This window comes from Leptonychotes weddellii, chromosome 9, assembly GCF_054177405.1.
Source record: "Leptonychotes weddellii isolate Sample4059 chromosome 9, ASM5417740v2, whole genome shotgun sequence".
Taxonomy (NCBI): domain Eukaryota; kingdom Metazoa; phylum Chordata; class Mammalia; order Carnivora; family Phocidae; genus Leptonychotes; species Leptonychotes weddellii.
Genome location: NC_138377.1, coordinates 99,357,964 through 99,384,358, shown reverse-complemented (window position 1 = coordinate 99,384,358; position 26,395 = coordinate 99,357,964). Strand labels below are relative to the sequence as shown.

At 48.1% G+C, this 26,395-nt stretch overlaps 1 protein-coding gene across 1 annotated transcript in view; it reads left to right on the top strand.

Annotated features, from left to right (window-relative positions):
- CELF6 (CUGBP Elav-like family member 6) overlaps positions 1-21,747 on the top strand; it is a 30,110-nt gene extending 8,363 nt beyond the window's left edge. Inside the window, exons 3-12 of the mRNA XM_081831334.1 lie at positions 4,453-4,501; positions 15,259-15,387; positions 15,487-15,566; positions 15,735-16,116; positions 16,200-16,349; positions 16,528-16,590; positions 16,840-16,920; positions 17,007-17,150; positions 17,762-17,917; positions 18,772-21,747. Coding sequence (XP_081687460.1) covers positions 4,453-4,501; positions 15,259-15,387; positions 15,487-15,566; positions 15,735-16,116; positions 16,200-16,349; positions 16,528-16,590; positions 16,840-16,920; positions 17,007-17,150; positions 17,762-17,889 — 1,206 coding nt within the window. The 3' untranslated portion in view covers positions 17,890-17,917; positions 18,772-21,747. The remainder of the gene's footprint in view (positions 1-4,452; positions 4,502-15,258; positions 15,388-15,486; positions 15,567-15,734; positions 16,117-16,199; positions 16,350-16,527; positions 16,591-16,839; positions 16,921-17,006; positions 17,151-17,761; positions 17,918-18,771) is intronic.
- Positions 21,748-26,395: the final 4,648 nt, after the last annotated feature.

The following is a 26,395-nucleotide window of genomic DNA, read 5'->3' as shown; positions in this document are numbered from 1 at the left end:
GGCAGTGGATTGGATTAGAAGAGAGGGTGAGGTAGAACAGAGAGCTGAAAATTGTGAAGTTTGCTTTTTCTCTGCCTCTCTCTTCCCTGCATCCATGACACCTCTCTTAGACCCACCAGTAATCCTGATAAGTATTCTTTCCATAAGGGGGGTAAGAGGTTGAGGGCACAAGTGCTAAGTGTAAGGAATAGTTGACATCAAGTCAGAATTGTCTGAAGAGGGCAAGGCTGAGCCCAAAGCAGGAATTTTAGGCAAGTCAAGCAGGGAAAAGGGGTAGGGCCTTGCCTTCCCTTCTGCTCACGGGAGCCAAAGTACCAGGGCCTCATATATGTCTGTGCTGCCTCCAAACTTCCCCACTCCACTGCCTGGAATAGGTTCTCTCCTCTTTCTGACATTCTCTCCCTTGATTTGCCTGGCAGGTCTGGGCCCTGAAGCAGATGTGGGCCTGGACTCTACCTGGGAAACTCTCAAGGGAATAGGTACTCAGCCAAGGGCAGGAGCTCACCTGAGGTCCCATGACAAATTCTTGGCCAAGGATGAAATGCCCTCTTTTCCTCAAGGCGGAACTGTGATTACCTCACCCTACTTCCACATCCTTCCCCTGGCTGTGGCAAGAATGAGGCAGGGTAGTGTTGCTTAGACAATTCATGCAGCCAGCTCTCTTTCTCCTCCAGTCACACAGAGTATACCTAAATCCCAGGTGTCCTCCCTAACCACTTCCCAGTGGGGACCAAAGAAGAACCACTCTCCCCAACTCTGTCCTCATCCTCTTGGGCTCCTCCCCTGGGACTTTCCCTGCATCTCCAAACTCCCAAACTGCCAACTTCCTCAACACCTAAGCCATAAACCTAAAAGTCAGCCAATATTTCCTTCTCTCCCTCAGTTCCCACATCCAATAGAACTTTAGTCCAGTTAATTCATCCTAAACATCTCTTGAATCTGTCCATTTCCTTCTGCCCTGGTCCAGGTCACCCTCACCACTTACCTGTATCATTGATCTTCCCACCTCTAACCTTTCCCTTTCCAATCTTTTTTTCTGCATAGTGACAGCTCATGGGATCTTTCCCCACTTAATATCCTTCCCTGGATCCCTATTGCCTTTGAAATATAACAAAGCCAAAATTTCTTGTTGTGGTTTTCACAATCTGCCCCAATCTGGTCATTGGCTACCTTTTAGTTTTACACCCTTCCATTAAAAAGAAACAAACAAACAAACACAACACAACACTGCAGGTTGGATCATGATTCCCTCTTTTACTAATGTGGATACTGAGGCTCAAAGACCTTAGAAAAGTTGCCAGTGATGGAGCCACAATTTAAATCCACATCTATATGACTCAGAAGCAATTTGCTCTACCCTGGCTACCTCCGTGCCAGGTACTTACCAGAATCCTTGCTCCTGCAGACTTGCAGCTCCCTTTCCACCCCCCAGCCATCTGGAGTGCTCAGCCTCCAGCTCTATCACTCCCATTATCTCCACATGGCCCAATGACCCCAGTCCTGCAAGGCCCAGGTCAAACTTTGCCTCCTCTGTGAAGCTTTCCCTGTGTCAACCTCTCCAGTGGAGTCAGCCTCTCCTACAGCACTCTACTTTGCACTCCTCCTAAGGCCCTGCTCACGCTATGCCTCATTGCTTGTGTTCATGTCTTAAGAGTGGAGTTGAGCAGCGCAATGCAAAAACATGGTCTTCAGCATCAGACAGACCTGGGGACAAATCCCAGCTCAACCACTTACCCATCCTGTGATCTCAGACAAGTGATTTAACCTCCCTCAGCCTCAGCTTTCCCATCTATACTACGGGGACAATGGTATTACCTTGCAGAGCAGTTGGAAGGAATTTAGAGACAATGTATGTAAAGTGTCCCAGAAAGGGCCTGGTGCATAATGGCTCTTAGGAAATGGTGGCATTATCTTCCGCTCTATAAGTCATCGAAGACAGGATCTCAAGGGTCATTGCTGTCTCCAATGAAGGGCCCAGCCTGGGGCTCTTCACAGAGTTCAGGAAATGCAGGCAGCATGTCCGAGTGGTGGAAAGCTTAGGTGCCCAGACTCTGAGGCTTGGACTCTGCCAGGTCTATGGAACATGTATATACCACCCAATACCCACTCTCCATTCAAGAGTGAGAGAGCGGGGGAGGGGGAAAGGGGCGTCCCCCAGAGCACTGATGAGCTCCATCTCTCCAGAAACCCAGCCGGGGAGGCAGCTGCCATGGAAACCACTGCTGTCACATGTGCTTGTCACTCTAGGTTCCAGGGAGAAATTCTCAGGATCTATTTAAGAACTAATAAAATAATGATGGTCTTGCTCACCCTCACTGCACCCCACCCCAGGCTTCTACCCCTCTCTCCTTCTCCCCTGTCATACTCCTCCCTGCCTTTCCTGTGTTCCCTTCCTGACCCCTTATCCCTTCGTTTCCTTCCCATATCCACCAGTATTTCTCTCTTTTCTTGCCGCTTTCTGGGTCTGTCTCTTTCTCTCATCATTTCTGTCTTCTTGTGTCTCTTCATCTCTACTTGTTTCTCTTCTCTCCATGGCTCTGTCTCTTGGTCTCTCCTCCACAATCACAGGTGGCCATGCCCAGGGACGGTTCCCGTTCCTCCTGGTCCCTGGTCCCCGCCAATCCAGACCTGTCCAGCTCGCCCTGATCTGCTTGGATTGATCTGTCATCCCCTCTAGACTGCAGCCTGAGTCCTGTCGGTGTCTCGGCCCCCACCCACAACCTGGTACACGGCAGGGGCTCCACCACCAGCGGGTGGGTGTGTCAGAGCGTATAAGATCCTGAGCCCTGGGTGGGAGGGGGATTGTGCTGGTTCAGGCTTGGCCTGTTTTCCTTTCCTTTCCTTTCCTTTCCTTTCCTTTCCTTTCCTTTCCTTTCCTTTCCTTCTTTTCCTTTCCTTTTTTTTTTTTTAATAAGCCCTCCCCACTCCTCCACCCCCAAATTTGATCCAAAGGAAATTGCTCAACTGTGACTGCCAGGGCGTTACCATGGTTACTGGGTAGCACTTGTGGCTATGGTAACAGGAAGCTGCCTGTTGTCTCGGCAACGAGCACATTGGTAGAGGATGGAGTGGCCCTGATTGGTGCAGAAACAGTGCATTTCCTGAAGGGAGGGGGTCAGATCATCACCTTCTCAGGCCAGATGGGCATCAGTACCCCTTCCTCCATGAACGGGAAGGCTGCTGTTCTTTCCTCCCGGCACTCAGCTGTCTGCCCCCAACAATAATTCCTCACATCCTACGCACCCAGCTCTTGGCAGTTTACAAAGATCTTTTGCATCCCCAATATCTCATGTGATCCCCACAACACCCATGAGAGGAAGGTGAGATGGGGATTCAATCATGAATTCTCTCAGGGTGGTTGGGGGATGGGAATGTGTGGGGGTGTATGTCGAAATCACCTAGGAGCTTTTGCAAATTATACAATCCCCCAACTTGAGAGTCTGGTGTGGTTCCCAGGCGATTCTTATCCACCCCTGATCAGGGAACCCATGAATTAGAAGGTGAAATCGGTTGGTGGGGGAGGGGATAAAGGGAAGAGTCAAGCTGTTTTCCAGGTTTCTAGCTTGGATGACTGGAAGGATCAGGTCCGGGCAAAAAGATAAGCTCTGGTATGGGTGTGTTGAGTGGAAGATGCCAGTGGGACTTTCTAGTCACGATGTCCAGCAAGTAGCTGGGTACATGGGTCTGAAGCTCAAGAGGGAGGTGTGGGCTGGGGATGCAGAGCTCTGAGTCAGCCCTGTGGGAATGGTAGCTGAGGCTGTGGGTGTGGGCGAGACTATCCAGGAAGAATGGGAACAGCGGGATGAGCAGGGCCGAGGTTAGTGCGCTGGAGAATGCCAGCATCCTCAAGGGAAGAGGGGCTCAGGGAGGGAACTGAGGGGGTGAGTGTAGAAACTGTGGCGACACAGAAGCTGGGGAAGGTTTTCCCCCATTTAACAAGCTGACTCTGAGAGAGGGTGGCTTACTTGAAGTCATACAACCATGAAAAGGCAGAGTTGGGCTAGACAGCACTAAGTCTGATTCCCAGATTGTTTAATCTAAATGACATATAGAATTATATTCTCAGTTTTAGAACAAAACACAAATCTTCAGTATCCACTCTACCCTCCCACCCAACTCCTTACCCAAAGCCTTTAAGGAGGTCCAGGAGCCAGAGGGACAGGCCTCACGTAGTCCCAGGCCAGGGCCCAAAGCAGAATCTCTTTAGCCATCACGGTCCATTCTGGCTTGCCACCAAGCTTCCTATCACCCCACCCTTCGGGTTTCAGCACCTTCTGAATTCCCTAGTTTAAGGAAGAATCTTGGAGAAAATCTATAGTCCATCATGAGAGAGGTGGAGTACAGAGTTCGAAGGGGCCAGGGCTTAGATCCTGATGCATCCAGGGGAAGAGAAGCAGGGTGCCAGGACCAGGCAGTCATGCTGACTGGGTGTGTTGGTCCAATGTCTTTCAGATGAATCGTCCGATCCAAGTGAAGCCGGCTGCCAGTGAGGGCCGAGGAGGTAACTTCCCTATGTGACAAACCTCAGGGTATCACCCGTGTAGGGGATGGTGGGCCTACTCCTTGAGTCAGTCGTACCCATGGTTTATTAGTAGAGCTTCCTTGGGTTGGGGGAAAGTGGGTCCCAGAGTTGCTCAGCACCAGAAACAGCTCAGTCTTCCCAGCTCAGACTGAGGAGGGATGGGCTCCTAGACTCAAAAGAAGCAGGAACAGCCTAAGAAGATGCTGGAGATAAAGAAGGGGGCTCTTGTCACCTTGCCCTAGAGAGAGTTCATTCCTGTTTTTTCAGGTGGAACTTCCAGATTTGTTTGAAAAACCAGGCTGGAATTATTCTCTTTTTTCATATTCTTCTGATCAGAGGGGACCCAGTCCACTCTGCACTGGGGCCACTCATTTCTTCACTGCAATTGCCCGTTTACTTGTGGTAAAAGATGAGTCTGGTAAGACAGAATTTGCAGGCCATGTGAAGGAATTTGACTCTATACTGAGGACCATGGCAAGTCTTTGAAGGTTTTTCTTTTTAGCAGCACTCTTTCCTGGTGCAGAAAGACCAATGCTTCTTAACAACAGGAGGGGTAGAAAGCCTGTGCTTTCTGACAACCAGCTACATTCCAGCCAGCTTCCATACTGGAAAAGTGATGCTAGCTTCTGGTGTCAGTTCTTTGGTGTCTTTCTCACCCTTGGGTCTTATATCATATAAGCAGGATATCTGCTTATAGCCCTGATGTCTGCTGACTCTCTGCCTTGGGTAAGATTCTCTCCCTGCCTTACCCAAGATCAGTCATGGTGTTGTTAGGTGGAAGAAGCTGCCCATGGATCAGGGAGAGAATGGAACCCTGTTGACAGGCCTTTATTAACTCCTACTAATTCTGCACATCCTCTCAGACTTCATGCTCCCTGTCTGCACTTACAAGGGGCTCTGGTAGCTTCATGGGTCCATTGTGGAGTTCTTCCCTCCATGAAATCCTTCCTTTATCCTTTTAGATTATCTGACCTCTGGTCTCTGATTCTCAATTTGAGGTCAAGATATTATCAGTTCTACTTTGCCTTGAAGAGATATTTCCAAGGAGGTATCTCCTTCCCTTCAGACATGTATCCTCCTTTCCCACTTCATTCTTTCCAGACAGGTTTTTTTTTTTTTAAGATTTTATTTATTTATTTGAGAGAGAGAGAGCGAGAGAGGGAACACAAACAAGGGGAGTGTGAGAGGGAGAAGCAGGCTTCCCGCTGAGCAGGGAGCCCGATGCAGGGCTCAATCCCGGGACCCTGGGATCATGACCTGAGCCGAAGGCAGACGCTTAATGACTGAGCCACCCAGGCGCCCCTCCAGACAGGTTTTTGAGAAGTTCCAGCCTCCATATGGAAGCTCTGGTTCACTCGTCCCAAGAATTTCTGCCTTTTGGGAAGCTCTGTTAGGCATCAAGGCCATTGTTGGCCATTGTTGGTCATCTTCTAAGCCTTGTCCACAAACATTAACTACTCCCACAGCTCAGAGGCCAGTTTAGAGTATGTGAGTGAGCCAAGAAGCAGACGGGTTGAGCTGTAGTTTATTCAACCATCCAACCAGCATCTTCTGAGTAAATTATTCCACATTAGGAATAGAGATGTGAGCAAGGCAGGCCTGGCATCTGGCCTCATTGAGCTCTGGAGCTATGAGGGGATAGTAAACAAGGGGTTACTATTCAGTGTGATCAGTGCTTTTCAAGTCCTGGAGGGATTGTGGGCACAATAACAAGGGGGCATCTATCTTAGTCAGGGAGGTCAAGGTGGATTCCCAGAGGTAGTAATATTCAAGCTGAGATCTCAAGGATGAACAAGAAGTAGTCAAACAGAGAAAGTAGGGGAGAGGGAGCAAGTTCTTAGGCACAGGGAATAGCATGCACAGAGTTCAGAACATGATGCAACTCGGATCTGGTTCAGGAACTAAGTCCACAGTGCTGGGGGCACTCTTACCGTTTGGAGTCCAATACATCTTGTTGGGGTGAGGGCAGCTCTCCAAAGGATGCTTCTGATGATGCTTCTGCTTGGTCTGGTCCATATGTCCTCATCATCCGCCCCACGCAGTGGCATCAGCCTAAGTTTTATCATTTTCCTCCCCTTTTTGCAGAGTTTTCAGTTGTGACGTCACTGACAAATTCTGTACCTGTGGCAGCCCACCTATACACACCTGTTCAGATTCAGAGCAGCTCAAGAGAGCAGGAAAAGCAAATCTGGTTGAAAAGAGGTCTGTCTGGCAGTACGATTCATAATTCTAGTAGTTATGTGGTGCACAGGTATTTCTTGACAAGTGATGGCTCTTAATGAGTATATACTCCAAAGGCATCCATAAATAATCCTTCTTGCGGATTTTGATGACCAGATCTCTCAATTCTTCCCTGCTCCCACTCAGAGTCACCAAATGTTCCCTGCTACATTTCAGGAGAGAGGAGGCATATGTAATAAGTCTTGCAAAAACAGTTGGGACTTTACAACTTATAAGTATTTAAGTACCAACTGATCTGTGTTAGATAATCTTGTTACTAATCAAAATGTGTTCCTTTTCTTCAATGTTTCTTCTAAAGTGAGTTCAGCTTTCTGCTGAATTTTAACACAAACTAATGCTTTAGAAACTCAGCTTTTAAAATGGTATTGAATTTTGCTTTTGAAATGTAACATTTAACACCAGTTTAGGACAGCTTGCCCTATTCAAGTCTTATCTCTGTGATCCCAAACATTCAATAAACCTTCAGAGTTAATGGTCACACCTGTCCTAATATATTTAAGCCTATATGCTTGCATATGGTTTTATTATTCCTGAAATTAAATCCCTTAGTTTACAGTTGATTAATAATGATTTCTATATCTTTTAAGAATACTGGTATCAATACAGACATAATCCAAACAGTGTCAAGGCAAACAGTATAATCTTCCAAGATTCCACCATTTTCTTCTGGAAGGGATTATTAGACTCCCACCCCACTGCCCCACCCCTCGCCCCATAAAACAGGGATCTCCAACTCAAATGCTACAGGAGCCAGGTAGGTAAATTTAAATGGATGAGACTGTCATGATTTAATTACAATTTACATTTTAATTATATTAAATGTTGGCAACTGATTCCACTTTTAAAAGTTCACCAGCACCGCGAGAACTTAACCTAACTTACCAGTTTTGCTTCTTTGGCCCAAAGACTTCCATTTCTTCCCATCTGCATATAGGAAGAATCTATTGTGCACACATGAGCTTTTTAATGAAAATAGTTACTTTACATTCTCTCCCTTGAATTTTGATGCCAATGCAACAGAGTATAGTATTTCTCTTACCTTTAATCAATAGACATGAGGTTTATGGTTGAAATAGCCTATGTTTTAAACACACTGTATGTTGTATTACTTTTAGAAATTATTGGTAACACTTGTACATTCAATGCTTACAATGTAATAATAGTAGCAACACAACAGGATCCGCCTGATAGAAGGTTCTGGGGTCCTCTTCTTCCATGACCATCCTCTGTAACCTTGATGATACTCCGAGTGTTAGTTGTGCGTCCACGTCTTCATGGACTATGTTCTAGTAGCCTTTTCATGATCTCAGCCTGTTCCCATAAATTCTCCATGCTGTTCCTGTACTTTGTGCTCTGTGCCTGTATTTTACATCCTGTGGCATTGAGCGGTATTCTTAAAGGAAAATGCACCCTAATTTTCCAAAACAAAATGATATCATAATTATAGTAAAGGCACATAGTGCCAGAAACTTTTCTCCTCAGCATTTGAGTTTATTTGAACGTAAACATTAAAATGTCTGCCTTGGATAAAAATTCAAGGGTCATGTATTTCAAAATGTTAACATCAAATTGTATGAGGTCAGAGCTAGGGATCCCTAAATCCTTCAAACAGTGGTCACTAAATAAGTCTATTTTACTTGCTGTTCAGCATGGAGGCTGTGGTTGGTTTTCCCTAACTTACATGATCTCTACTATGGAAGCACAAAAAATAAGTTTATTTGTGGGTACCAATCTTATAGGAAAAGTATTTTTTAGTCCTAAGGCAAAATCTTCAAAATCATTGAAACTCCTGTATATTTTTTCCTCTCTTTCAAATTTCATAACATAAAATCAATAAATTCATAAATCATAATAGTGATTGCTCCGCTTGTTCTATTCTCCAACTTTGGCGGTATTTTTTTACCAAGCACATATTTATGTTTCCAGGATGCCTGAGGTACAGATATAGGTTAAGTAATCAACCTATGCACTCTTTCCACATTAGTTTTTTTAAACTTTAAAAATATTCTCTGATGGGCGCCTGGGTGGCTCAGTTGGTTAAGCGACTGCCTTCGGCTCAGGTCATGATCCTGGAGTCCCTGGATCGAGTCCCGCATCGGGCTCCCTGCTTAGCAGGGAGTCTGCTTCTCCCTCTGACCCTCCTCCCTCTCATGCTCTCTCTATCTCATTCTCTCTCTCAAATAAATAAATAAAATCTTTAAAAAAAATATTCTCTGAAGTGAGGCATCTCTTTTTTAATCTTGAAGTTTGGCTTAACTGAAGAGACCAATTATCTGTTATCACATCAACCCTCCTATCACCGTCCTTTAATTAATTGTTTAGGTAATTTCTAACTGAATTTACATGGTTTTGTTTAAATATCAGCTTGGATTTTGAATAATAATAAATATATATAATTATCGAACTAGGTGAGCCATGGTTTCCAATTTTTTTTTAAGATTTTATTTATTTATTTTAAAGATTTTATTTATTTATTTGCCAGAGAGAGACACAGTGAGAGAGGGAACACAAGCGGAGGGAAGTGGGAGAGGGAGAAGCAGGCTTCCCGCGGAGCAGGGAGCCGGACGCGGGGCTCGATCCCAGGACCCAGGGATCATGACCTGAGCTGAGGGCAGACACTTAACGACTGAGCCACCCAGGTGCCCCTAAGATTTTATTTATTTATTTGACAGAGAGAGACACAGCGAGAGAAGGAACACAAGCAGGGGGAGTGAGAGACGTAGAAGCAGGCTTCCCGCAGAGCAGGGAGCCCGATGCGGGGCTCGATCCCAGGACCCTGGGACCCCAGACGCTTAACGACTGAGCCACCCAGGCACCCTGGTTTCCAAATTTTATCCAGGATTCTACTTCATTCAGTGTTTAACAACTAAACTTTGAGTTAAAGTTAAATTTTGAGCTAGAATTTTCAGAATTTCATAATCCTGGGGCATATTCTCTGACCTAAATCAGATATGGATCTTAGCTACAACTGTTCTGCTGGTGCGTCAACACTCATATCTGTCTTTGATCCTTATACTTACTTAATTCTAAAAAGTATTCTTCCAGTGAAGACCTGACTGGATAAGTTTCACAGTACTGCTTAAAGACTACTCAAGTTAAGGTTTCACTTCCTGAAATTAATTCTACCTCCGAAGGTAAAGGGAGGTGCTTTCCTTCAGCCTGACTCAGAGCAGATCACCCAAAGCTGATTGTTAACACTTCTCGGTGACGGCATCGGCTAATCCTCTGACAAGCCCTTCCGGTACAGGTATGCAGCCTGCGAAGGGAAAATGAAATCTGGAGGCTGAGATTCTTTTCTCTCGGGGGGACGTGGAATCTCAGGTGTGGTCTACCATTCTTCCTTACTTCCTGGTTCTCCTGGATCAGGATGAAGGGAAAATAGAGCCTCTGTTCTTCCTTGGTCTATGTACCTATTTTTCAGCCCTCCTTAAAGTCATTCTTCATTTTTAAAAATTATATAAGATAGGAATAACATAAATTTTATCACCTTTACCATTTTTAAGTGTACAGTTCAGTAGCGTTAAGTATATTTACATTGTTGAGCAACCTATCTCCAGAATTTCTTCCTCTTACAAAACTCAAAATCTGTACCCATTAAATAATTCCCTTCCCCCACCGCCCCCAGCCCCGGTAACCATCATTCTGCTCTGTTTTTATGAATTTGACTTCGCTAAATACCTCATATAAGTGAAATCATACAGTATTTGTCTCTTTGTCACTGGCTGATTTCACTTAGCATGATATCCTCAAGGTTCACCCATGTTGTAGCTTGTGTCAGATTTTCCTGCTTTTTAAAGGCTGAATAATATCCCATTGTATGTATGTACCACATTTTGTTTATCCATTCACTGGTTGAAAGACATTTGGGTTGCACCCACCTTTTAACTGGTGTGGATAATGCTACTGTGAACATGAGTGTACAAATACCTCTTTGAGACTCTGCTTTCAATTCTTTTGGTTATAATACCCAGAACTGGTATTGCTGGATCATATGATAATCCTATTTTTAATTTTGGAGGGAATTGCCATCCTGTTTTCCATAGTGGCTATACATTCCCACCAGCAGTGCACAAAGGTTTCAATTTCTCCATATTCTTTCCAACACTTGCTTTTTCTTCTCCTCCTTCAACTTCTCCTCCTCCTCCTTCTACTTCTTCTTCTCCTTCTTTTTCTTCCCCTCCTCTTCCATTTTCTCCTTCTCCTCCTCCTTCTTTTCCTCCTCCTTCTACTTTTTCATCTCCTTCTTCTTTCTTCTCCTTCTTCTTCTTCCCCTCCTGCTCCATCTCCTTTTCTCCATATTCTCCTCCTCTTCCTCCTTTTCCTTCCTCTCCTTCTCTTCCTTCTTTTTCTCCTTCTTCAACAGTCATCCTAATAGGTGTAAGGTGATATTACATTGTGGTTTTAATTTGTACTTCCTTAATGAATAGTAATGTTGAGCATCTTCGCATATGCTTACTGGCCATTTGTATATCTTCTTTGGATAAATGCTTATTTAAGCCCCTTGCTCACTTTTTAATAGGATTATTTGTGGGGTTTTTTTGTTTGTTTGTTTGTTTGAGTCACAGGAGCTCTTTATTCTGGATATTACCCCCTTATCAGATATATGATTTGCAAATATTTTCTCCCATTCTGTAGGTTGTCTTTTCACTCTGTGTCCTTTGATGCACAGAAGTTTTAAATTTTTATGTAGTTCAGTTTATCTATTTTTACACAACCAATTTTGTTTGTTGATTTTGTATTCTGCAACTTTGCTGGATTTGTTTATTAGTTCTCACAAGGTTGTTTTTGTTTGTTTGTTTGGTTGGTTGGTTGGGAGGTTTTTTGGAATTTAAGCTCTTCTTGATGCTTATCAGATCAGGCCAAAAGACTGTTTGCCCTCACTGAATTTCCCAGGCTTTCTTGGCTCCTTATGCTGGAGTCATTACTAAGAATATCAGGGGAAAGATTATTTGCTCCATATGCTGCCACCAGCAGGATCTCTGGGTTGGTATTTGGACTGAAAGGTAGATGAGTATTTTTAGGATGTATTTGGTGGTAGGTACCCCAATGCTGAAACCTTGTTCCTACACAGTCCCTACAATAATGACATCCCACCTACAGGAAGGTGAATGAGTATGAGAGGCCTAGAAGCTAGAAACTTGGGGTCCTTAGGAATTCCTCTGAGCCAACTTGAGGCAGAGCCTCCTTTCTTGAACAGCATCTTGGTGCCTTTCCTGAGGAAGAGGGAATGGACTAACTCTGACTCTGGGCTCTCAATCCCATCATTTGCTGCATTAGAATCCCTGACCTATATGACCAGTTGCACAAGGCAGCTTTATGGAGCTGGGCCTCTGGGGCTCAAACAACTTGGTTTGGGTTCAAAAAAGCATTTGGTAAAAGAGCAAGGAGTACACATTAGTTGACAACAGGAGAATGCAGTTATACCATTCAACTGTGTTTCTATCCAACTATGTCTCAACTCCATACTAATGCTATCTTCCAATTCCTTCCACTCCAGGAAGACTGAGCCTCCTTATTTGATATTTCCATCTTTCTGGGGACCCACCCACCACCCAGGGGATGATTTTATTCAGAAATTTCTGACCCACCTCTTACAGAATCCTCTCTTTACCAAACTGGTAGAGTTTGAACTAGAGGAAATTGAATTACCTAGGCTAAATCCCATCATCATCTCTCTCTGGGGGCACTGATCAGCCCTCAGAACCTTCAGGGCTGTATATTTGGGAGCTACTCTTAGGAGGTCTAGTCTGTACTTCTCTTAGACATGTCTCCTGAGAAACTTATCCCACCATTTCGGGATCATCTGAAACTCATGGTCATTGTGACCTTGATCATCCTGTTGTCAAACATCATCAAGCTCCCTTTAAAGTGGCAAAGAGAATACCAGCATTCAAGGTGATACCTGTGAAACAGGCAGTATAGAGCCCAGCCTCTAACCTAGCCTCATTTCAGTTTCAAATTCTGTATAGGCCAGTAGTCCAGGACCACAGGGTCAGTGACTTCTCATGGAGATTAAAATTCTTGACTTGGCACTGGAAAAGAAGGATCAGAGAATTTCATGGTCTGTGGCATGAGCTTGAACTAACGACCATCAACAGGAAAGACCAACAAGAGGAAGGGCAGATAAAGGATCAGACCACTGTCCACACAATCCTATTTCCTGTCTTGGGGTCTCCATCCCAGTCTTGATATTTCTCTTCCTACCTAGGGCTACCTGGATGCTGGTCCCTGTGGCATGGATATCTTACCTAGGTGCCATCACCATCTTGCAGACCCTATCCAATGACACAGCTGCACTATAAATTAGGGTATTATGAAGCCCTCTTTAAGCCTTGGGACTCTGGAGGCCACAGGATCTTCTCTAGCCCCTCCTGGGCCTCTGACAGACACATGGGCATGCTTTAGTGTCATAGCTCAGAACAATGACACAGTCTTCTGACGTTTGATTCCTTGACCAAATGGGGCCTGTCTTCCAATGTCAAGGCAAAGCCACTAGCAGACTGATCAAGCAATTTTTTCTTTATCTTCTTGGTTTCCTGAAGAGGGTGATCTAAGATCCCTCTTCCTATACCATGTGGAACTCTATTCACTATCTTTTAGGTCAGTGGTTTTTAAAGGACTTTCCTTGCAACCCCCTTTAGGGGGTACTAGGAGAAGATGAAGCAAAAGGAACTTCAGCCCCACCCCCACTCCCCACCTTCTGGTTTCAGTCAGAGCAGTTCTACTCGTCTCTCATTTTTGAGCTTCATCCTAATAGTTTTGTTAGAACAGCAGATTCCACAGCTTTTTAAAACAGTTGGGAAACCAGTGATCTGTTCCAAAAGCACTCTTCTGTGGCTAACGCTCCCAGAAGTGAAGCACACTCACCGATTATAATCTCCACATCAGGTTGGCACTTCCTCTAGGATTCCAGCCACAAGTACATTACACATCCCTTCCGCCTTGGGATCACTGGGCAGTAATCCTCTGGAGAGGGGGCAGGATTCTGCTGAAACATATTCTGCCTGTCCCATTTAACCACAGCCCCCATCCTCCACACAGACACAGCATTGACAGACACTTTAGGGTCCCTGAGCAGCCTAAGCTGAACCCCACACCATCCAGGTAAAATATGGACATACACATAACCCTACCAGAAAGTCCCTCCACTGCTAACTCCAGGTGGTCTATTCTTTCTTCTCTTTGACACCCAGGCTTCAGTCTATGACCCTCCCCAGCCTTGTCTCCCTTGCACTCAGGATCCAAGGATCCCCACTGGCCTAGCCAAGCTTGTCAAGGAGTAAAGGAGTTTGGGATGGGTTTTCTTGGGCTCCAGGATCTGAAGGTGAAACCTGAAGCCAGATTCTCACCCGCTCCTTATCTCCCCACTTAATGTTGCCTGCGTGAAGCCACATCCTATTTCAGAGATTTATGTTGGCGCAGAAAGGAGGGGGGCTTTGACAGCAGGCCCTGTGACCTGGGCCCCTCTACCCTGGGTTCCTGGATGGTGCTCCTGAGGCCTGACTTGCTAGATGTGCAGCTAAGCCCTGGTTTACAGCCCCGGCTCTCTAGCTTTCTCCAAGGAACACATTCCCAGAGGAAGAGGGAACACAGGGAGGGATCAGACTTGTTCTCAGGTGGCCATCCAAGTCTACAGGCAGAACTTGTCCTTCTGTAGTGTGAACACCTGGGGAAGGATCAGGGCAGGAGCACAAGGGAAGGCAGAAAGGAGGCAGTAGGCCTGTGAGGGCCGTGGGAGCTCAGTGAGGAAATGAGGTGGTGGAAGTGGAAGTTAAGGAAAGGGGTCAAGGGCTTAGCAAGTGTAGGGAGGAAAATGCTAATGTTGGAGGCTCAGGAATCCAAGCTTCCTGCCCTCTTTAGGCCTTTGGGAGGGGCACCCAAGTTGAGTTTGGTGCTAGGCTTAGAGATTCATCATTCCAGTGCTCAACATCTGGGAATGAGGCAGTACGATGAGACAACTGTTTTCTGTGCTGTTTTTTGGCCCAGAGCCCTCCTTGATTTGAGCAGGAAGGGGCATTGATGTCACTGCCATTAACCTGACTAGCAAGGGTGTGCTTCTTTTCTCCTAATCCAATCTGAATACAAAGGTCTTCTCTGAGGACCCCCTCCCTGAATAGGGCTAAAATGGTCCACAATTGCCTTTCCCAAACTTTCAGAACAGAAAGCTCAAACATATAAAAGATGCATATAGGACTGTACCCAACCAAAGGTATCACCTGAGTCACTTTCCACAAGAGCAGCAATCAGTCTTTCTTGTTTTTTCCCAGGACCCAGGTTTTCATGGTGTATCTGGGTTGAGTTCTTTTCCTCCAGATCTGTCTGTAGATCATCCTGCTCCTCAAAGAAACCCAACCTTGTAGCCCCAGGGCCTTCTCACTCCCTATACCTCTTCCCAGAGCTGGACTGGGGTGAGCTACCTTCTTAAGCTCCTCTGGCTACTCTGGGGAGTCCAAGAGGACTTAGGGTCTCCAGATCACTCCTGGATTTGTCCCCAGAGGACCGAAAGCTGTTTGTGGGGATGCTGGGGAAGCAGCAGGGTGAGGAGGACGTCAGGCGCCTGTTCCAGCCCTTTGGCCATATCGAGGAGTGCACCGTCTTGCGGAGCCCTGATGGCACCAGTAAAGGTGACTTGAGCTGACCCTGGGATTTCCTGCCTCATTCTGGGCTTCATGACCCTTTGGCCCCTGTGGCCTGAGCCACCCAATCCTTCTATTCTGCCCCAGGCTGTGCCTTTGTGAAGTTCGGGAGTCAGGGGGAAGCTCAGGCAGCTATCCAGAGTCTGCATGGCAGCCGGACCATGGCGGTGAGGGCGGGCACCTGGGGCCCAGGGTGAGGCCAGTGGGGTGGGGACGGGCTTCTCCTCCCCATGTGCGATCGGTGCCCCAGCAAAGGGCCTGATGGGCAAAGCGCTTGGCCTAGGGCCAGGGCTGGGGTCTGGACTGGTCACGGCGGCCTCCCCTGCCCTACTCAGGGCGCCTCATCCAGCCTCGTGGTCAAGCTGGCGGACACGGACCGGGAGCGCGCGCTGCGGCGGATGCAGCAGATGGCCGGCCAGCTGGGCGCCTTCCACCCGGCACCGCTGCCGCTGGGGGCGTGCGGAGCCTACACCACCGCGGTAGGTGCCCGGCCCCAGGGGACAGGGACGCGCGGCCCGAGGTCGGGAGCCGGGGCAGCTGCCCGCCTCTGGGTCCTACATACCCGCCCTTCTTCCCTCCCAAAGATCCTGCAGCACCAGGCGGCCCTGCTGGCCGCGGCACAGGGCCCGGGCCTAGGCCCGGTGGCCGCAGTGGCGGCCCAGATGCAGCACGTGGCGGCCTTCAGCCTGGTAGCCGCGCCGCTACTGCCCGCCGCAGGTACTGCGCTCTGGGGCGGGGCGGCGGCTGGGACCCCGCGGGGCAGGGCTGCGGCCTGACTCTCCGACCTCCTCCGCCTCCAGCAGCCAGCTCCCCGCCGGGCGGCGGCCCCGGCTCGCTTCCGGGTCTGCCAGCGCCCATCGGGGTCAATGGATTCGGCCCCCTGACGCCCCAGACCAACGGGCAACCGGGCTCTGACACTCTCTACAATAACGGGCTCTCCCCTTACCCAGGTGGGCCCTCCGCTCCGCCCAAATCTCCCCGAAATGGAGTGGGGAGCGGGGGGGGGGCGGGGAGGAGGCGGCCACGGCCTTGGGAAGGGACTCTTCTTTCCCTGCTGCCTCTCACAACATCGCTCCACTTCCCTGCCCGCCCGCCTTCACCGTGGGCCTCGCGCCCCTCTCTCCCCAGCCCAGAGCCCTGGCGTGGCTGACCCCCTGCAGCAGGCCTACGCTGGGATGCACCACTACGCAGGTTTCACTTGGCGCTACGCGGCCTGGGGGGTTTGAAGGGCCCCAGAAAGGAATAGGGAGATTTGCTGGGGGGTGGGGGGGGGTGGTTAGGCTCTCTTCTGAGGAGTCGACCCTCCTATCCCCCGACCCCTGGGCCCAGAACGACCTCTCTAAGGGGTGAGGGTTACTGGTCAAAGGTGGCCAGGCAGATGGGGCAATGCTTGGGGGATGGCTTCTGGGGGTCACTGCCCACTCCTACCTCTGTCTCCAGCAGCCTACCCGTCGGCCTATGCCCCAGTGAGCACAGCTTTTCCCCAGCAGTCTTCAGCTCTGCCCCAGCAGCAAAGAGAAGGTGAGGGCCAGGGGGCTGGAGATCAGGGCCTGGTGGGGCTGGACTCAGGGTCCCTCCCCTGAGCCAGCCTGCTGCTGTTCCTGCAGGCCCCGAAGGCTGTAACCTCTTCATCTATCACCTGCCTCAGGAGTTTGGTGATGCAGAACTCATACAGACATTCCTGCCCTTTGGAGCTGTTGTCTCTGCCAAAGTCTTTGTGGACCGAGCCACCAACCAGAGCAAATGTTTCGGTGAGCTGAGCCCCATCCATGGACCCCTCCCACTCCTAACTTTGAGATTCACTGCAGACCCTAAGCTTGTCTGTCCATAAGTCAATGGCTTCCAGAAACTGAGTGTAGGGCACAGAGCAGGCACACAGACCAGTGACTTGGCTAAGCCCAGCCCAGGAACAAGTCTATTTCAGGTTCACCTGGGAAAGTCAGGTGTCTGGAAGATGCTCAGCCAGGTCAGGCTTAAGAGTCTAGAAGGACAGGAAGATGGATCGGAGGCCAGAGATCCCCTCCAACCCCCAGCTGCAGTTTAGAGGACCAGAATGGGAGCTGTAGAGGGAGAGAATCAACCCCTGCCAGGGAAAAACAGGCAACCCCCCCAAGCAGCACACTCCCCACCCCCAACACACACTTTCAGAATTGCCTCCTGTCCTTCCAAGAAACTTAGGCCATCTGCCTACGTAAGTATGAGTGTGTGTTTGTGTGTGCGTGTGCACGTGCAAACAATGGAGGTTGGAGGGGCGTATGTTTGGCACTGGCCTGAGGGGACAGGGACAGAGGGGGCTGGTCAGAGAGAACGGAGGCCCTGCCAGGCAGAGTTCCCAGCTGATCTCTCTGTCCACACCCCCTAGGGTTTGTTAGCTTTGACAATCCAACCAGTGCCCAGACAGCTATTCAGGCCATGAATGGCTTTCAAATTGGCATGAAGAGGCTCAAGGTCCAGCTAAAGAGGCCCAAGGATGCCAATCGGCCTTACTGATCTTCTCTCACTGACCAGCCACAGAAAGGTAAGTCCGTGGTGGATGCCAGGCAGATGGGGCCTGAGTGACGGAGGCCCTGTCAGCTTTGATGTCCCTTTTGAAATGTTAGGAGCACCCACCTCTGAAAAAGTCTGGGAGAGAAGAGCCAGAAGTTAAGGAGGAATCCCCAGTTGGAGACTTTGTGTTTCTCCTTCGGCCCTAGGATAGGGATAAATTTGACAACGTCCTGCCCCCACAGTCTGGGAGAGACAGTTACGGCAAGATCTAACCAGTTAGTTCTCCTTCCAAGATGGCCTCAGGGGGCCGTGGGGGTAGAGAACCCGCGTGTGGGGCAGGGCAGGGGGGTGGAAAATGAGGCTAGAAAACTTGGGAAGGCTTGTGAGTTTGGACTTTATCCTGAAGATGGTAGGGAACCATTGGGGAGTTTAGGCAAAGAGGGGAGAAGACGCAGGGGCTGGGCCGATGGCAGAGAACCTGGAGATGAGGAGACAAGCAAATAAGCTAAAGAAGCAGGATCTGCAGGTTCCTGGTGGGTGATGGGGAGAGAGATGACAAGCTCCCTTAAGTTTCTGGCAGGGCCAGCTGCCTGCACCTTCTAGAGATTTGCTGTCTCCAGAGGTCCACGTGGTCCGGCCTCACTGGTGCTACCCCAGGGAGCCCTTTGGGGAGGGTGTGGGGTCGGGGTCATCTTCCCAGGAGGCCCCAAGGTCACTTCAGTGGACGAGGCTGCTGCCTTGCCCCTGCTCCTCAGGAAGAGGTCAAGCCACTCATCTGCTATGTCACTGCTGGGGCAGGCCACTCTTCTTGTCTTGCCCTCCAGGGTGAGTTTTGCCTTTAATTTTCTCTTTCCTCTCTCCTTATCAACAAATACCCAACAACAGAAACTGAAGAGTGAGAAGAAAGGAAAGGAAAAGCACAGAAATGCTTGAGCAGCCCTTCCGGAACGAGCAGCCACAGAAGGAGGTGGAGCGGACCCAAGGCCGGCGCCACATTAGGGATTGTTTTCATCAAGTGTGTTGTCCTGTGCCTGTGGCTTAGATCACAGGCCGGCAAGGCAGCTGGGGCTGGCTGAGGATTGACTGTCTAGGGGAACCAGCAGAGGGCCTTGGGGGTGCCAAGGGCTTCTCCACAAGGGAAGCCCAGATTTACTTCTTTCAGAATCATATCATTCCTTAGAGTTTAGGGACCAAAGGACTATTGCTTTTTTAAGAATATAAATATATCTATATAAATTAAAAGGAAGAAACAGAAAAACAAAAGAAAAAAAACCACAAGAGAAACAAAAAAGACAGTCTAGAGTCTCATACAAGCTGCCTTTAAATATCCCTAGGAGACAGGGTGAAGGAGACCCGTAAAAGCCCCAGCCTAGGCAGAGGGAGGCTGTGGAAAGAGTGTTCTGTGTCTCATTCCCTCTTAAATTGCCGCCCCCCTCCGCCTTTTTAAAATAATTAAGGACTCAAGGTCTAGGCTCCCATGCAGGCAACAAAGAGAGTTATGGAAGCAGGGAACCCACAATCCCCAAACTCAGAGAAGATCCCTGAAGCCAGGAGGAGCTCTGGCCTGCCCTGGCCTTTGCCGTCCTGAGGGGCTCACTAGCCAGTGGGAGTGTCCTTGACAGTTTTTCCCGTGGAAACACTGCTTCCCCAGACAGGAAGAAAGAGGGAGTTTTAACCACCCCAGCCTTTCCCTTCCCAACCCGGATAGACAGAGGCCCTACCTTTGGCTGAGCCGAGACACCTCCTGTTTCCCCTCACCTTGAGCCGGCCCCAGTGTCCCCTTGCTCCAGGCCACCTACTGTCTCCAAGTCTGTGTTTGCCTACCTGTAAAGTAGATTCAGGATATACATAGAGGGCTGTGACAACAGACTTGGAAGGTTTGTTATTGTATATACTGCCATTGAGAAGGGGATCATTTCCAATATGTAGAAGCTTCAGAATTTAGAGGTCCCTCTTTACCCAAGACCTGGGAGGGAAGTAGATGTTTTGCCAAAATACTTCTTCATTCCTTTAAAAAGTACATCTTTCCTATGCAAGAGTGTCTCACATGTGCTTATCCAAGGTGCTTCTAGATGGTGAGCAGTGTTCCGCTTAGAAGTGGTGTGTGCTCTGTCTGTCTTTGTCTATCTGTTGTATTCAGTGGGTGCCATATAAAGCTGATCAATGGTGGTGCTTCCTGCCTGCTTCTGTGAGATGGGCAAAAGATTCAGCTTAGAACACCATGAGGTCAGCCTGTCCTGGGCCTGCAGGGCCTTGCACATATTTTTCCCAGGAGGTGAATTTGCCCTCCACCTCACGGACATGGATCAAAGTAGTATGGGGCCCCAGCTGTGTGGTGAGTGCTCTGATCCCCAGATGTCGCTGAGGCTGGAGGCCTCTGATCTGCGATCACATCAGACAGTAAAGGAAAGGATGTGGGGGAGGGGGCTGGAGGGTTCCTCCTTCATAACAGTTTCTAAGAAAACTTGTTCCCACCTGTTCCTCTGTCTTTGACTCATTTTTGGAGGGAATGGGATGAAAAGTAGATACGGTAATGGCCTTACCAGGTAAGGTGTAATGCGTATCAACAAACTACTTCCAACCGAGAGAGGAAACAGTGTTGAGGGCATCATGGCAGTGGCACAACGCTGACCCAGAGACTCATCACCCTGGACACAGGTGGACGTGCGGAGCACCTGCGCCTTCAAACAGGTATTCCCAGGGTTGCAGAGAGGCCCTTCACCGCTAGGTGCTAAGCACTGAGCTAGAAGCTAGGGCTCCGGCACGTTATACACGCTCAGAGTTAGCGGGAAGGACAGACCAATTCAGGAGTTATGATGGAAGGCCACACAGGGTCTACGATCACAAGCAGAAGCGTATCTCATTCAGACTCGATTGGGAACAGAGGTCAGAGAAAGATTTTGGTAGAGGAGCTGAAGGAGAGAAGGGTCTTCAAGGATGCACTGGGACTTTGAACAAAGCTGTCTGGACAGCTGCAGCATTTTGATAAGTTATCTTTATTACCAAGAAATAATAATGATTACCATGTATTCAGTGCCGATTATGTGGGAGACAGTGGGCACGAAGACATCTCTACCCTGAACCTTAACTCATTACCAAGTCATAGCAAGACACTTGAACCAAAATGGCACTTACAAAGTATTTTGCTTCATGGTTAGGGACTGACAGACTGTGTGTCAATGCTGCAGAGGGTGGCAGGGTCTAGATCAGGCGTTGGCAAACTGTGGGCTGTGGGCAAATCTGGCCTGCAACCTGTTTTCGTATGGCCTACAAACTAAGAATGGTTTTACATTTTTTAAAGGGTTGTGAAAATAAAACAAAGAAACAATGAGTATGAGATAGAGACCATATGTGCCCCCACAAAACTAAAATATTTATCTGGTCCTTTAGACAAAAATTTGCTGACCCCAATAAGATCATGCAAGACTTGTACAATATCCAATGAGTTTGAACAACATTGTGTTTGTGTCTCTGTTGTGTGTGCATGTATCAGTCTGGACTCTTTCAGTTGCAAGTATCAAAACCCCAACTCAAACATGTTTAATCCAACAGGAAACTAATTGGCTTACACAATTGATAAACCAAAGGATGGGTCAAAAAGCAAAACAAAACAACAAAAAACCAAAGGATGGGTCTGCCCTCATGCATGGCGGGATCTAGGGGTTCAATTGATGATGTCTCCCATTTCTTGGCTCTGCGTCCTTCTATATGTCGGCCTCACTAGTTCTAGCTCTAAAGTCCTAGGGAGGACTTTGGCCACAATGGACATGTGCCTATGTCTAGGGTGGAAGAGTAGGCCACCATAATTGACAACTTCACCAGGATTGTGTGGAGGGGAGAAATGGGTCCCCAAAGGAAGGGATGGTGGGTAAATAAGCAACATGCATCCACTGTATTCCACCCCTTTATTGCCCAGCAGCTAAATATATTTTTCTTGACAAACATACATTTCAAAAATGTGCTTGCCCAACAGTGAAATGATCCTAGGCGCAACAAAAATGGGAGACAAAATGGAATCCTGTCCAATTGCTTTACTGAACTCTCAGTCCAGGGTCCTTTTGTGATGTGCAATTCTTCATCAGGTCTGGATGTAACTTATGATTCTACAATCTATGGCTAAAAGATCAATTTAGCTACCCCTGCATAAATAACCAATATGAAATGGGAAGGGGAAATAGGATAAGTATTTTTTTTAAAAGAAAGAAACCTTCCATTTGGAATAGGGGAGAAGAAAAAACAATGGTCACTAACCTATAGCATATAGTACATCTTTCTGGGTTGTGGAACGAGTTTCTTGGTTAACAAAACTGATTGCTCTTAGTCCTTTCCACTGGGAAGCATCTCCTATTATCCATTGTCCTTTATGGAAATCCCTCAGAGGATGCTCCTTCTGGAACTGAAGCATTCCTCTTCCCTTTGGACATGGTTTTGGACCACACCTTAAAGACTGCCTTAGAGATTATGCGTTCCCAGAGCCATGTATACCAGGGGTGAGGATTCTCTGGTGATACAATTCCTTTCAAACCAATTGCTTTTATTCCTGGGCCCTCTGTGAGCTAGGAACCATCATCAAGAATCTTGCTGAGTCCTTGTCCTTGAACCTGGATCAGGCCCTTGTGGTTTCTGTTTCTTAGCAATAGGTCACACTTTGCCCGTTCCCCTCCCCTTCAGCGTCATGGCTTCCACAGTGGTCTGTCTATGGTGATAAGTCAATCTTAATCTGCTCAGTGCCCCCCCCCAAAAAAAAACCTATTATCTATTCAACGCTTGGCAGGCTCATGCTCCAGTAGCCCTGACCAGATAGTCAAAATCCCTGGGTGGTACTGGCTCCTACATCTCAGCCCCAAGGAGATGCTTAGGATAGGAGTGAGACAGCCACACAAGCACTCCTTTTGGCCAACCTGCAGCTTGCTCTGTTCCCCGCCCCCTGGCCATGGTCCATTATTACACTGAGGCCACATCACCAAAGCAGTTCTAAGAGGAGTCTGTCCATGGACATCGAATTTGCGGGCCCTCTGAGAACTGGTATCACTTGGGGACTGCGAGCAGGCTCTTCAACCTTTGTCAGGGCCTCTGGAATTTCTTTCTCCCTGGATGCAGCCTGGGTGTCTTAGATGTAGGAAGAAAAGACCTCTAGTCTGAGATAGGATGGATGACCTCTGACATCGGAAGCAGCTCTGGATCTGGTATGTATTCTGACCAGATCTGCAGTCTTGCCTCTGCCTCAGTGGAGCATAACATGCATGGAATACCCTCCCAAAGGAGGTGCTAAGAACATGGAGATCACAGGATCTCCTTGGATAATTTCCAGCTTCAGTTGTGATCTTTGGACATCCACTGCTTTGACCGCACCTGCCTGCCTCGCGACACGGCCAAATCCAGCAGGGACTCAGAGGCTGCTTTTGGCCTCCGGGCCTCCCCTCATGGCCCGTACATGTATACAATGATGTTACACAACCTTATGTTTTTGGGAGAACCAGTGAAGGAAGAAACCTCATAGGCTCAGGGAGTTCAGAGCCAATGCAGTCTAAGTGGCTGCCCTTCCAGGCTGAGCCATGTGGGGTCCACAAAGAGGTGACCAAATCTGTGCCAAGCGCAAACTCGGAAAGGGCAGAGAGCCACCCTTTCTCTCCCTAGTCCCAGTTTTACACACTGCTATCCGTGTTCTCCACCCTCCAGCAGCCTGGGTTGATCAGAGCCTTTGACTGCCCGGCCATCTGTAGAGGAGACTTTGAACTTCCAGGCTCTGGCCTCCTGCCTTCCAGATGCCTAAGAGCAGAGACCCAGAAATCAGAGCAGGCTGCAAGCCTGGGTCTGACTTTTCCCAAGGGAAGTATTAGGTGCCCAGGAGAAAATGCAGGGAAGCACGAAGACAGCCTGTGAAATGAGCCTCAGCTTCCCCTATGGAGTAGACTAGAAATGGCCCGATCTCCATCACCCCCCGCCCCCGCCCAACCCCCAACCTTGGCCCTGGGCTCCTGATAGGAAGCCAGCAGTCTCGGCTAGATTCTCTGCATTTGGGCAGGAAATCTGCTGTGTCCACAGGACCTTCTAGCTATCTCACTGTTGGGACTTAATGTTGGGACGGGGGCTTTGATTGTGGCTCTATGTCTTAACCAAAGTACTCTAGAAACAGACTCTGAGACAAGGGTTACGGTGCTCACACTATCTGGGGAGATGGAAGGATGATGAGAGGGGAGGAGAGACATGAGTCAGGAAAGATGTGAAGCAATGCAAGACAAGGTATTACTGTGTTGGCGATGTCTTCACATGAGCCATGAGGAGAGAACAGGTCACATGACAGTGTTGTTTGCTAAGGACATGGTGTTTGCAAGGAGAAACCACCTTGGAACAGTTCACCAAGAGGAGAATTGGGAGGGAGTTTATCCATCTGTTCCTCCCCTCACTTCCTGTTTCCCACTGACCAAGGTGCATCCCCCAGAGAGCTACCTCCACCGTACTTCCAAGTTGCATCATTTGCCCCCAGGTGGCTGCTTGGGAAGTCAGATCCCGTGACCTGCCATGTGGCATTTCTACCACAGACAAGGAAGGGCAGGGGCTATTTGGCATAGGTGGGGATTTAAGTTTAAGAAGGCACATGAGGTTTGTGCCCAATATATCCTACCCTTTCCCACAGGATTCAAAGCCAATATCCCCAGGCACACAGAATCCCCAGCACTGTCTGAATTCTAAGTGAAATAAATATATATTTTTGGGGGGAAGAAAAAAAGATGCATTCAGGTGTGGCGTGGAGGATCAGACATTTTCTTTGGAATTTCTCAGGCCGTAAGCTCCAGTATCTCCTGTTGGATGTCCCATGTCTCTGCTTTTGTTTTCACTCACTTAAACTTGAGGAAGAGGATCTGGCTTTTATAATCTATAAGACGTGTGATGACCCTTGGCAGTCTAGCTTGCTGGCCACAGGCAGAAAGGGCAACTCTGAACAAAGCTGGGTATAATTCTGGTTCTGCCAGCATGGAAGCAAGCGGAACTGCAGGACCTTAATGAAAATCTTAAGAGGCCAGCACACTTCAACATCCAGACATTTTTCCAGTGTGTTCCCAAGATCTCCATCTAGGATGGATGCATGACCCAAATCTTAAGATAGAGGATCATTTAACCAGCTAATTTGATATCACATAACAGGGATTTCCAACTTCCCAGCCAAGGACTGTCAGATTCCCACTGCCCCCATTTCACTTCAGTTCCACCATTCTAGAGTCTGCACACCCCATTCCATTTTTGTATTAGAACTGGTTGGGTGACAGGTGATAGAACCCAACACAAACCAGCTTAAGCAAGAAGGAACTGAGAGGTGTAGTGGTATTACTGATTTAGGCGGGGCTGAATTCAAGGGCTCAATTAAATGTCATCAGCTAACCCTCACTCCATCTCTCAGGGCTCTGCTTCTCTTTGTGCCGTGGTCCCATTCTCTTTCCTGTCACAGACACACTTTCTCCATGGGGCAGAGAGAGCTGGATGCCAGCAGCTTCAATCTCATATGCTCCTAGCACCATGGCCTTAAAAGCAAGAGAGCTTTGAAGAGAAAACTGGCTCTACTAAGGTCACAAACTCATGCCTAAACTAATCACTTTGAGCAGGGTGATGGGTCATGTATCCATCTCTGTGGGGTGAAAGGGGGAGGGGGCATTGTGACTCTCAGCCCCACTGAGGACTTATGGAGTGTAAAGACATGTCCTGCAGGGTCTGTAAGAATGTGTGATTTGACCTGGCTGGAGTTTAGGATGCAGATGAAGGAGTAGTGAGAGTCAGGTGGGAGACAGGTCCATAGAAAGGGTATCAGATTTATCATGGGGACAGGAAGGAGCCACTGAAGGGCTTTAATAGAGGAGTGACATGATCAGATTTGTGTTTTAAAAAGATTCCACTGGACAGCTAAGTGGGGAGAATAGACCAGAGGAGTAGATACTGGGATTGAGGGTCTAGTTAGGAGGATAGTGCAATGGTTCTGGTGAGGAAGAATAGGAATATAAAAGAGAGATTGATTTAAGATGTATTCAGAGGTAAAATTAAGATGTTTAAGATAAAATTGGTTTTGTTTAAATGAGGGTGGGAGAACTCTAAGATGCTTCTCTCTCAGGGTTCAGGCCGCACAAGTCATAGATGCTATTTACGAATCTAGGAACATGGAAGAGATGCAGACTGACAAGAAGATGTGTTTGTCTATGAGACGTACAAATGGAGTTGTCTAAAAGGCAACTTATCCAAAAGGCAACTTGAAGTTCAAGAAGGAAAGGAGGGAGATAGACATTTGGGAGTCCTAGTCACCTGCAGTCAGGGTGCCACACAGGATGACTTAAACAGAAAAGCCATTTGTTGACAGGGCACTGGGTGGGTCATAGTATTGCCAAGCAGGGCATGCAAGCTTGGGAAATGAGTGGGAACAATGGGAGGCCAGTCTACCAGAGCAAAAGCCAAAGTCATATGTCATAACCAGACAGTGAGAATACTGTGGATTTCATCATCAGTGGGCGCTTGATGTTACCAC